Consider the following 13,721-nt stretch of genomic DNA (forward strand, 5'->3'; position numbering starts at 1 on the left):
TTTTCTCTAGTTTCACTTATTTTTTTCACAACTAATCCACTTGTTCTTTGCAGGACTACCTTGCGGTGCATGCTACAATCTTCAAACTCGGAACTCATACCCTTTGATCCCAAAATTGACATAACTTTTCGTAGGAAAATAAGGCAACAAAGAGCAGCGATGACAGAGAACGAACCACTGTTTATCGATGGAGGAGGAGGCGATGTTGATGAACCACCTGCCTACAGATTAATGATGGATTATGCCTTACCATCTATCGAGTGCCAAGCATCATTAGACCAACTGTGGCAAAAAAACCATTTTGAGATAAATCCTACCATAATCCAGATGATTCAAAACTCAGTCCAATTCGGTGGAACCAAAATTGACGATCCAAACACTCACATTGCAAATTTCTTAGAAATTTGTGATACTTTCAAGAATCAGGGAGTTTTTGATGACGCTATTCGTTTGCATTTATTCCTTTTTTCACTAAGAGATAAGGCTAAAGCATGGCTCAATCATTTACCTAAATGTTCTATCACAAACATGGAACGAGTTGGAAATGGAATTTCTCACCAAGTATTTCCCTCCCTTAAAGTCAATGAAACTGTGAACCGACATTACCACTAATTTTGTAAATGTGACCAAGAATCACAATACGAGGCATGAGAGCACTACAAGGAAATGCTGAGGAGATTCCTGCATCATAAATTGACCGATTGGCTCATGGTACAAATTTTTTACTATGGCTTGTTGCATGCTAATCGCACCATGTTAGATGCAACCGCAGGTGGAAATCTCTTGCATAAGTAACCAAAAGATGGGTTTGAATTATTCAAGGAAATGTCTCTTAGCAGCTATCTCTCTCAATCTGAGAGGAATACGTTACAAAAATCTGCTGGAATCCATCAATTAGACGTGGTCACTTCAATGGCAGCTCAGCTGGAAATCATGAATAAGAAGATTGATAGTTTGAGTGCTGGAAATTTTGTTGTGCGCATCCAATAGGTAATCAATGACAAATGTAGAGGTGAAAATTTTACACAATATTTTTAAGATGATAACCCTTTTTATGTGCAATATGGGGTGCCAGTGAACCATGGGGATAGTCAAAATTGCCCTAGGAACAACCCATATTCGAACTCATACAATCCAGGTTGGAGGCAACATCCAAACTTTTCATGGGGCGGCCTGAATAATCATGCTCGGCCACAGGGAAATCGGAATCATGGGAAGCAACCTCAAGAGGAAAATTCAAGCCTAGGTCAAATGATGCAAAAGTTCATATCATCAACTGAGACAAGGATGAAAAAACAAGATGCATCGATAAAGAATTTGGAGCTATAGATAGGGCAGTTGGCAAAAGAAATGTCCAGTAGAGAGCCTGGAACTCTACCGAGTGATACCAAACAAAACTCAAAGGAGCAAGTGAAGGCTGTTGAGTTGAGGAATGGAAAGAAGCTCCACGCCAAGGTGACCAAGCTAAAAGAGAATCAGGATGAGGGTGAGCAAGAAGCATCGACAGGTAAGTTATCTGACTCTACACGATCACCCACGTCATAGTCTAATATTGTTATTCCACCTCCATTTCCTGCAGCACTTAAGAAAGCAAAGATTGATGCACAATTTTCCAAATTTCTTGAAGTGTTCAAAAAGTTACATATTAATACTTTTGTTGATGGTTTGATGGAAATGCCTATCTATGAAAATATTTTGAAGGAAATCTTAGCCAGCAAGAGAGAGATAGAGGAGCATGCATTGGTGAACTTAACTAAAAATTGTTCTGTTTTAGTGAAAAACAAAATCCCACCTAAGTTGAAAGATCCAGGGAGTTTTTCCATCCCATCTTGCATGATCGGTGATGTAGTTTTTCATAAAGCTCTTTGTGATTTAGGTGCCAGTATTAACTTGATGTCGTTTTCTGTCTTTAGGAAGCTTGGGATAGGAGATCCAAAACCTACAAGAGTCTCTCTGCAATTGGCGGATAGATCCATAGAATATCCACGAAGAATAATTGAATATGTGCTGGTCAAAGTTGACAAGTTTATATTTCCAATATACTTCGTGGTGCTTGAAATGGAAGAAGATTTGGATATGTCATTAATCTTGGGCAGACCTTTTCTGGAAACAGGAAAGGCCCACATTGACGTTCAAAAAGGAAATTTATTATTGATAGTAGGAGATGAGAAAATCATTTTTGACGTCTTTAACGCACTTAAACACTCACTGCACAATCAAGATTGTTTTAGGATATATGCATTGGATTCATTTGTTTATAATTTTTTGCAGGACGAGTTAAATGATCCAGTGAAAGCTTCACTTACAAATGGAAGATGCGATGATGAATTTGATGAGGAGAGAACAGACATTGTAGCATATTTTAATGCAAATCCTACATTAAAGAAGCAAGTGCGGTTCCGACTTGAAGAATTGGGAGATAGGAAGGATCTAGTCCCTCAAAAATCAAGCATCGACGCACCACCAATTCTCGAACTTAAACCCTTGACGTCACATTTGAAATATGTTTATTTGGGTGAAGATAATAATTTACCTGTTATTATTTCCTCTTCTTTGACAGGTGTGATGGAAGAAAAATTGGTGGAAGTCCTCAAAGAGCACAAAAGGGCATTTTCATGAAAAGTGGCGGAGATAAAGAGAATTAATCCATCGATTTTCATGCATAAAATCTTGATTGAAGAGAAATATACACTTTGGTGCAACCTCAAAGGAGACTAAACTCGAAGATGCAGGACGCAGTGAAAGACGAAACAATTAAATTGCTGGATGCAGGTATTATCTATCCTATCTCTAACAGTGCATGAATAAGTCCAATTCAATGTGTTCCTAAGAAAGGTGATATATCTATGGTAAAAAATGAGCAAAATGAATTGATACCCACAAGAACTGTTAGGGGATGGCGTGTGTGAATTGATTATTTGAAATTAAATGACGCCACCCATAAGGACCATTTTCTCATTCCCTTTATAGTTCAAATGCTTTAGAGATTAGCGGGTCATGTGTTTTATTGCTTTTTGGATGGGTATTCGGGATTTAACTAGATTATGATTATACTTGAGGGCCAAGAGAAAACTATTTTCACTTGTCTTTATGGTACTTTTGCATATAGACGGATGTCGTTTGGATTGTGTAACGCACCAGCCACATTTCAAAGATGCATGACTGCAATTTTTCATGACAAGATTGAAATTTTTTTAGAAATATTCATGGATGATTTTTCTATTTTTGGATCTTCTTTTGACGATTGTCAGAAAAATTTGCGTATGGTTTTGTTGTAGTGCGAGGAGAATAATTTGTTGTTAAACTAGGATAAGTGTAATTTTATGGTGCAGGAAGGTATCAATCTTGGGCATAAGATTTCTTAACAAGGAATAGAGGTGGACAAAGCAAAGGTGGAAGTCATCAAAAACTTACCTCCACCGACGTCTATAAAGGGAGTTAGAAGTTTCTTGGGCCACGCTGGTTTTTACTGGCGATTTATTAAAAAAATTTCAAAAATTGCTAAGCCCTTGCCTTTTTTATTAATTAAATATATGCCTTTTGATTTTAAATCTAACTGTGTGCAGGAATTCGAGATACTGAAAGAGAGATTAGTGACAGCTCCTCTCTTGGTGGCCCCTGCAGGGATCTGCCTTTCGAGCTAATGTGTGATGCTAGTGATACAGCTATATGTGTTGTTTTGGGTCAGAGGAAAAAAAAGGTATTTTATACTATATACTATGCGAGTAAAACTTTAGATGAAGATCAACTGAATTATGCCACCACCAAAAAAGAATTCGCTATAGTATTCGCGTTTGATAAATTTCATTCTTACCTTGTTTTATCAAAAGTCATTTTGTACACCGATCACTCAGCATTAAAATATTTTCTTGCTAAGAAGGATGCTAAGCCTAGATTGATTAGATGGATTTTACTGCTGCAAAAATTTGATTTAAAAATTAAAGACAAGAAAGGTGTAGAGAATGTAGTCGCTGATCACTTTTCTAGGCTTGAATACATGAGTGAGGAAAAGAAAAATAAAGAGGATTACATATATGATTGGCTTCCGGATGAGAAATTATTCACACTTAATGATTGCCCATGGTATGTAAATTTTTCTAGTTATCTTGTCACATGCACACTTCCACCAAATTTATCATTTCACCAACGAAAGAAATTCTTATCGGATGTGAAATATTATTTTTGTGAGGAACCATTTTTGTTTAAAATCTTTGCAGATTCCATGATTCGGAGGTGCATGCTGGAAGAAGAGATGCGGCTGGTTTTGAGCCATTGGACCGATAAAAAAAAGCGGCAAAGGTACTAGAACGAGTTTTTTTATTGGTCTGCTATTTTTAGGGATGCTTGTGCATATGCTATTTCTTGTGATCGATGTCAACACATAGGTAACATCTCTAACCGTAATGAAATGTCTTTGAATAATATTATGGAGTGGTGAAGTGTTTGATGTTTGGGGCATAGATTTCATGGGATCTTTTCCCACATATTTCATTACAAATTACATTTTGGTTGCGGTTGACAATGTTTCGAAATGGGTACATATAGAGGCTTGTGCAACTAATTATGCTCAAGTGGTGTTGAAATTTTTGAAGAAAAATATTTTAATCGATTTGGCACTCCACGAGAAATCATTAGTGACGGAGGTTTACATTTTTTTAACAAATTGTTTTAAAAACTTTTGGCAAAGTATGGTGTCAAGAACAAGATCTCCACCCCGTACCATCCCCAAACTGGTGGGAAAGTGGAAGTGTCAAACCGTGAAATAAAAATAATTTTAGAGAAGACAGTGAGCACGAGTAGGAAATATTGGTATGTCAGATTAGATGACGCTCTATGGGCATATCGCACTGCCTGTAGACACCTATAGGCACTACACAATATAGGTTACTTTTTGGTAAATCATGTCATCTACCTGTTGAATTAAAGCATAAATCATACTAGGCAATAAATCATTAAACTTAGACTTTATGGTTGCAAGTGAAAAAATATTGTTACAATTGGACTAGCTGGAAGAATTCAAGAAGCAAGCGTATAATCTTGCACTTTCATTCAAGGAGCGCACCAAGAGAAGTCACGAAAAAATGATCCGGCATAGGGAGCTCAAATATGGAGATGCCATGCTACTTTTCAACTCAATGCTGAAATTATTTCCGGGCAAGCTCAAATCACGATGGTCAGGGCCGTTTGTCATTGAAAAAGTCTATCCCTTCGGTACCTTGGTGTTGAAAGATTTCCAAGATCAAGGTTGATAGAACCCAAAATAGCATATGCAAAGTTAGTAAAATTTGTCTTTATTGAGCATGAGATTTTTTAGTATTCCGTATTTTTGTCTAAAATTCGATTTTTTTGAGCATTATGTGGTATCTACTCATATATTTAAGAATTTTGGTAGGAAAAAGACGAAATCAGAGCTCGGAAAGTGCTATGTTGGATCGTTGGGCAGAACATTTCTTGCCTAGGCGGGTGATTTTTATCGCCTATGCGGGAATTGCTAAAGAAAAAGGAAGAATTGGTTGGATTTATGTTGATAGTGATAGCCCAATAAGTCGAAAGCTAGGGATTCCAAAAACGCTCATGCAATCATCTATGATAAATAATTGAAGACATTTAATTATTTCATAGTATTGAATTAGGTTAGCATAACTTGAAAGAGTTTGTTAATAAATTAGGAAATCTCGTAAAAAACATGAGTTGATTGTTGAAGTTAATTAATCAGATTCAATAAGGGAAAGGTGAACCGAAATCTCAACATTTTCACCAAATATTTGAATTTTAATTCTTTGAAGAATATTCTTGAATTTTATTGATCTTTCGATTAATTATTTATTTGTAAATAGTAGTTTGGTAGAAACAAAAATCAAGTTTTCATTGAAGTGTGATAAAGAGGAATATTAAAGTGAAAATTGTGCAACACAATCTCTGAGGACGATTATTTGCTTATACTCGTTTGGTGAATGGTATCATTCTTTGTACCACCTGAGGTGCCAACTTCCGTTTTGATCAGAAGTTCTTTGGAGATACCTTGGAGCGTTAATCACCGGTCTTGCGAAGAGTTCAGGACTTTCTTGCGAAGAGTTAAGAGGAGAGATTAGTGTCAACCCAACACAGTTTTTAATTTTATCGATGTAATTAATTAAGATCCGTTTGACTTTTACCGGGTATTTTTTTTTTTGTGTTGAGTTGATCCGTGAGACGGTCTAAAAAAAACCTACTCATCATTTATAAGTGTTTATGTATGATTTTATTTCATTTTTCATTATTTTTTTGTTGGTTTGGGTTTGGATTTTCCCAATCGGTCACAATGGTGGGGCGACCTGAATTGACAAGACAAATTACATGTCCATTGCAATGCCAGGTTATATGTTGATTCGGGAAAATAATTATGTGATCCTTAATGAATCGAATATTTGATTACAAAATTATTTTGCAATTCAGTTATGCAATTCACCATTTAGAATAGGATTGCTTGATCGTAAAATCAGGTACTACGTAATATTTGTTTAATATCATCATTTCGATAAATTCAAACATAAGCAGATTCTCTGAAGATGTTATTACTTTATTGAAAAATATAAGTAGATTGTTTGGATCCGAGAGGATATCAATTTTAAATACTATCAATTATGGGGTAAATTGATGAGATTCTTAGGGATGTCAATTCGGGCCGCCCCAGTCAGAATTGATGGCGGATTGAAAATATTCCAATCCAACCTAACCTTTCATAGATTACGTATTGGCTCATCAAAAAATAAAAAAATAAAAATAATTCATATATTTTTTTTAAAAAAATCATACAAAAACAATTATAAATGAAATACATATTTAAAAATTTATTAACAATACATAGATCATTATAAATAATATAAATTTTTAAATTAATCAATTAAAAATAAATCATTTAAATATTATCAATCATATATAAAACATTTGAAATAATATAAAACGTTCAAAACTTATTAATTATATGTAAACTATTAAAAATATCAATAATAATATAATTTTTAAAAATTTAAAAAAAAAATGGCAGGAGGCCCACAGCCCAATTGGGCCAGCCCGTGTTTGCCCGCCTCCAGACATGCCAAATCATGACCCAATCCACCTTTTTTTTTTATGGCGGGACAGGTTGGCCCGACAGACCAAATTCAAATTGACGATTCGAGAATTCTTTTAAAATTTTATTATATTTCTTTTCAGATGATTTTACGGATCTATATTCGTGGTATAGGTCGATTGGTTTATAATCTAAAGTGAAAAATATTAAAATAATATTTTTTCATAATCTAAGTTGGATTAGAGTTTCGCCTCATAAATTAGCGCTTGTGATGATTTCAAATTTTCATATGAGTTTGTTCTTTTTGTTGTTGTTGTTGTTGGTGGTGGTGTACAAATTTTCATATTCAAACAATCACACTAAAAAAAATAAATTTGCTATAAAACTCGTTTGATAAGTTTTCGTACCGGCGAATTAACGTAAAATATCTTCAATTGATACTGCATCAATTGCACGTTATGTGCATTTAGGACCCTAGAAAAAGATCATTAATGTTCGTGGTTAAAATGGAAAATGGAATATAATAGAAGTCAAAAATTATAAACATTCGTTATCTATTTCAGAAATATTGACGAAATTCGTAAAACTGCCCATTTAAATGAAACATTATAAAACAAAGAAATAACTTCTTTCTTTTTGTTACTTTCAATTTTGAGTTTTAGCATATTAACTTATCAAATTTCGATCTTCTTTCCAAACTTTTCATTTTGTCTACAAATGCTGATATGTCTTAGACACGTTAGTAGTATGTTCTAATGACAAATTAACACTAGGATAAATTATGATTAAAGTCTATGTTGAGATGTCACACATCGATTGGATACAGTTTCATATCTAGGCTTAAGAAATCATCCGTCCTTGTGTTAGCTATTGTGGTTTAGTTAAGTCCAAGTGCATCATCTTTAACATAGTCACAGAGACAGGTTCCACCATTCTGTGCAGGACAATCCATATTTGGGTACCCAGTTATTCTCATAGTTGAGTCACTCGTCAATATCTCTATGATCGAGATATTCATTTCTGGACGTGAGGTATGTTTGTGTGTAGTTGTCCTACATCGTTTGAATAAAATTTATGTAGTCCTATGTGTTGGAAATTTAGGTTATGTACCCATTTAGAATTGATAAAATATTTATGATAAAATTATTTCTCGATTTCCAATTGAGGTGAATGAGAAATTAATAAAGTGTTCACAAATAATTGTTCAGATTTTATCGAGTGAAAAGATTAAATAGAAAAATATTATATATTATTAAAAAAAAAAAAGGAAATGAGAAATGCGATAAGTGGTAAAGGCAGGTGGCAAAGGGTGCCATCGATACCTCTTTGAAACAAATTTAGTTTGTTAACTTGAAATTAAATTTAAATTCAGCATTCAAATTAGAATTCGGAAATTCCAATTAATTTTGGTTCATGCGGTAGAATGGTTGTATGTGAAACTGAGAGTTAGTTATGCTTGACTTTTTTAAAAGATGTCTCTCATTTGAAGTGATGCACCTTTTTATTTAAAGGTTTTTCATTCTCTATAAAAATAACCCATTTGGAATGGAAAAGGATACACACATTGAAACTCAAAAAATACTCTGATTTTTCATCTGTACATATTTCTGCATATCATATTTGTTCAACATTGTTAAAAATTTCAAAAAGCATCTTAAAGTTCGCCGACTTTTGTAATTTGAAGTGCTCCTATTACAAAACGAAAATCGTTGTATCTTGGAAGACGCTTTTCGTATTCCATAAGCACTATGTGTGGGGCAAATTTATCTTAAGAATATAGAGTCTTACTCTAGCCTCGACTTTAACTTTCTGTTGGTGTCGTTTTCCAGGACGTGTTATAACATCTGTCAAAACACAAGACAAACAGTTTCAGTTTTGCATAGGACTCAACTCCAACAATCTTAAGACGAATTTACTTTGCATTCTGAGATGGAATATTCATCTAATGACCACGTTACATCAATAGTTCTAGTGACACATGTTGAGAAATTGGAGAATTTTGGAGGCCCGGACTTTGAAAAGATGATGTTCTATCATGCTACATTGCATTTGGTCGAGTTTCTGCATGAGAGAGCTCCAACTATATTCGTGAAGAAAATTGACAGTGAAAAAATAATGTCTTATGAAGTATCCAAACGAAATTGATAAGTTTTTGAATTTCAAAATGGTTGATTTCAAATATGTTATAAGTCAGGTGCAGGAATTGCTAGTGTTACATGATTTGCATGTTGAGGATATGCAAATAATTGAACTATTTCAAGTTGTTCCATAATTGAGAAACTTTCGCTTTTATTGATGGATTTAAAAAAAAATTATTTAAGGAAAAAGGAATAGAAAATGGGTCTAGAGAATCTAATTATTTGACTGCGTATTGAAGATGACAATTGCAAGAAATTTGAACCAAAAGAGAAATTATCCATATATGAAAAAGGCTAATTTGGTTGAACCAAATGCTAGCAAAGGGATTTAGTATTCTGACAAGAGCAAGGTAAAAAGGTTCTAAGGGAACTGTTATAATTGTGATAAGCGAAATCACATGGACAGGGACTGTTAACGTCCAAATAAAGGCAAACTAAATCAAGTTAACATGACTGTTGCAGATCCTATCGCAACAAGTCATGAGATAGACTGGGAGACATACTTCATTATAGATTATTTCTGATGAAAAACTTGTTGGATAACAAGTGAAATGGTGTGTCAACTATATACAAAATGTTGTATTGTTTTGACAAGTTGTTGTGATACTTGTCGTTTCATTCAAAGTGAATTTTGTAAGTTTTGTACGCTTAGAACTTTTATTTACAATAAATAAAATCTTGAATCAAGTTTTATAATAAGCCTTTTGCACTTAAAATTCATTTTGTGAATGAAAATCGAGAGTTCAATTTCAAATTTGATAATCCATCACGCTTAATATAAATTTACAAGACATAAAATCTTGAATTTAGAGTTCTAATTTATAACGCTTAAAATTTGAAAAAATTTGAAGTTTGAACATCAATCCAATAACAATTGAAGTGATAAATTGAAGAACACAATATTGTCCAATTTCGTGACAATGTATGATCTTTGATATCTTTATGCAATCATGCTTAAATCCAAATTTAACAAGAAGTATAATCTTGAGTTTGGATTTCTAAATTTTAACTCTTAGAATTCAAAATGTTATGATTACCCAAAGATGGGAGGGAAGTGATTGAATTTACAACATGTATTATCAATTTAAACCACATAAGAAGAATGAAAAACTCCTTATGAATTGTAGAAATTCCACAAACACTTTTGGAATATCTTAAAAATATGGGGGTGTTTGGCAAATGAAAGGTTCCCATTTGTTAGGATCGATTTGGACTTCTCTTATGCAACTTTTGTAGTTGCCCGTAACCAAGTAAGGTGATTAAAGAACTAATCATAATTAAACATCCTAAGTTCGGACGATCCGATGAGGCTTCGAAGGCTCCGAATAGGTTCGGACGCTCTGTCGGCAGGTTCGGACGGTCCGATCGGGATCAAGTATTACGTCATTGATTAAGCCAGCAAGATGACATCACGACTGACATTTGGATGGGACATCGCCTGCTCCAAAGTCGAGTTCCGGCGGTCGAACGTGTTCGGAGGCTCCAAAGTGGGGTTCGGACGATCTAAACTCCATCTATAAATAGAGGTGCCGATATTTATTTTCAGGCGCACCGAATTCCTCTCTTCTCTCAATTTCTTATCCTTTTAACTTAGATCTAGGGAATTCTAAGTGTCCCATTGGGAATCCGAAAGTGGCATAGCGGTCCAGGCATCGTAGCGGAGCTGTGACATAGTTTTGAGGCAAGCGACAACAACGGGCTGACGACGGACGCAGGTATAGCTTTTGCTTTCTAAAAATATTTAGGAGTATGAAATAGCTTAGTTAAGGCTTTTGGAGTAATATAATGATATTAGTATAATTTCTCAGTATAGTGCGGACTATAGGCGTGGACCTAGAGCTGGTAGAGCTTGCCTAGTAGTTGAGGTACGAAAGTACTGTTCGAGATATCCTGACTGAATATGCATGTATTACGTGACTGCATGATTTATGTGACATGATTTTATGCTGCATACATTTGCATATTTAGCTATCTCTTTTGAGATGTCTGGTATTAGGGTTTTACCCTATCCTGTTAGTGGATGAACTTCCATCGATTTGGATTCGGAGTATCCACTGGTATTGGTATGAGAGCCACCTCCTGAAGCGACGGCACAATGTGCTACATACCAGGGCCCGGTCTGTCTTTGTTATCTTATCCTTGAACTCTAGTTTCAGTAGGCGGTACATTTGCATTCATGCATTTATATAATACAGTGTACTCATACTCTCGTGCTGAGCATTTTATGCTCACGTCTCGTACTTTGTGTATCTAGACACCCTATTCCATGGGGCAATTTTGCGATTGGACGAGGCGGGTGGATCCAGGAAGGACTAGGCGGTGGTTGGCTAGTTGGGGGTATCGCCTAGGGTTTTATTTTAATGTATTTAGGATAATATCTACATTATTCGATTTGGTTGTATAATTATTTGGGTATTTACAGATTTTTTTTCTTGGAATTGTATAATGTTTAATGTTTCCGCAGTTTATTTTGGATTACTATTTTAATTAAGTTAATTTCATGCTTAAGTTTTTTATTAGTAGATGATCTTGGTAAGGGTCACTACATTTATGGTATCAGAGCATGCATAGTAATCTTGGGATTTAGATTCTGCATAAGATAACCGTGAGGTAAATTTTGTAGATGGCGAATTATGATGATCAGAGTAGTCATGGTAGTGGAGGTAGATGTTGGGGAGATGATGATCATTATCATCGTCGGGAGCGCCATCATCGTCATCATGATGATCATCATCGTTTCAGTATGCATCGATTCATGCAGATGGGTCCTAAGCCCTTGGTTGGAGGCAAGACTCCTGAGGGTTCTGAGAACTGGTTAGAGCGCATGGAGAGTTGTTTTTAGACATTCCGCTATACCGAGGAGCAGAAAATGGAGATTCTTTGTTATCTCGTGGAGGGGCGAGCCCGTAAGTGGTGGAGGTTCACTTCTACACCATTCGTTGTGGCGAGAGGAGTTTCTACTTGGGCCGAGTTCCGCATAGCTTTTCAGAAGCTGTATTTTCCTCCTGCACTTCGCCAGGAGAAGGCAAGCGAGTTGTTGGGTCTACGTCAGGGATCTATGTCGATTGACGAGTACCAGCAGAAGTTCTTCGACTTGTTATCCTATTGCTCTGAGATTGCTGACAGCTCCGAGATGAGGTATAATCTGTTTCTTCAAGACCTTAATGATGGAACATGTTCTCGGATCAGTCAGATGTGATACCCGTAGCAGCGAAAGTTTAAAATTTTTATTTTCTGATCTGGAAAGATTCTAGATCATGGGTATCAAATCCTAACGATTAAAACAAACAAGTAAAATAAAATAGAATTAAATTTTACCTCTCAAGTCTCAACTTGAGGTTATGGACTCCAACAGAAAATTCTGCTCTTCTTATATATCCCAGGAACTGATGACTCGATCGATCAACTCCTGAATCAGGTCCACGAATAGAATTTTTAATCCCTCTGATAAACTGCACTAGAAAGTCTATCAGAAGTTTCTACGAAGAGAATTTAACAGATCTGATCTGTTAAACGAGACTGCAATTTTCGAAAATTGCAGACTGGATTTTCGAACACAGAAGAGGAAGGGGGCGGCCGAACCCTAGGGAGAGAAAGCTCTCTAGGTTTCGAAAATTATGAGCGGTTGTATCTAATTTCTGTACTGCAATAACTTATTTATAATGTGGGCTGCTAACAGCTTAGGGCCCATTAGTCATAAGTTCAAGCCTGACAAGCAAAGCCCGCATGTTCAGAAATTAATATAAAATTCATCGTGACTCAAATTGATAAACCAATTTCACCAATGTTTACAGAAACCTTTTCTGCATATTTTAAAGTCACGATAAATTTTCTGAATCCGAATTCAGTGATTTCCAAAAATGGCATCCCTATGTCATTTTAGGAAATCTCACTCCCTCTACTATTTAATAAGAAGTCCTACTTCTCATTTGCTAAATTTAACTCATTAAATTTAATTATCTCAACGGGGATTAGAAATCTATTACTTGTGTAACCCTCAATGGTTCAGGGATACAGCTAGCCATGGGCCCACAACTCCTTGTGACTCGGAACAATAATTTCCGACTTACCCATCGAATCATGGTAAGAGCGCCTAGCAACATAGCCCCATGATTCCCTAGGTATCACTGATAGTGCCTGCAAGAACCAGTAGGTTTTGGTTAGCGTACAGTATGGTCCGTTCATCCATATATCCCGATCGAATCAACAACCATTGGTATATTGAGAGTCGTTCAAGATTCGATAACTATGCAATACATCTTGAAGATCAAATAGTGACATCGCATATGCAACTAGGAAACCAAGTAACCTAAAGCACATCATGTACTCTGGCCAGAGATTTGTCATACCAATATCTCCTCAGAAAGCATAGGATATCCACACTCGCAAGCATGTGGTGAATCCTTGACAACAAAGCATCGACTGCTATATGTGTCTTAACTGTACCCAATCTCGACACCTGTTGACCCTCATATGTTGGAAAACTGGCGAGTTCCCAGATCAATCACGATTGATACCCGGTGCAGCGGAAG

General features: G+C 35.6%; 1 protein-coding gene across 1 annotated transcript; it reads left to right on the forward strand.

Annotated features, from left to right (window-relative positions):
* Positions 1–1,350: 1,350 nt before the first annotated feature.
* LOC140877523 (uncharacterized) lies at positions 1,351–2,619 on the forward strand. The gene is made up of 2 exons (XM_073281061.1): positions 1,351–1,507; positions 1,580–2,619. The coding sequence occupies exons 1-2, from the start codon at positions 1,351–1,353 to the stop codon at positions 2,617–2,619; spliced, it is 1,197 nt and encodes a 398-aa protein (XP_073137162.1).
* The last annotated feature ends 11,102 nt before the right edge of the window (positions 2,620–13,721 follow it).

Source organism: Henckelia pumila, chromosome 2, assembly GCF_033568475.1.
Source record: "Henckelia pumila isolate YLH828 chromosome 2, ASM3356847v2, whole genome shotgun sequence".
Taxonomy (NCBI): Eukaryota; Viridiplantae; Streptophyta; class Magnoliopsida; order Lamiales; family Gesneriaceae; genus Henckelia; species Henckelia pumila.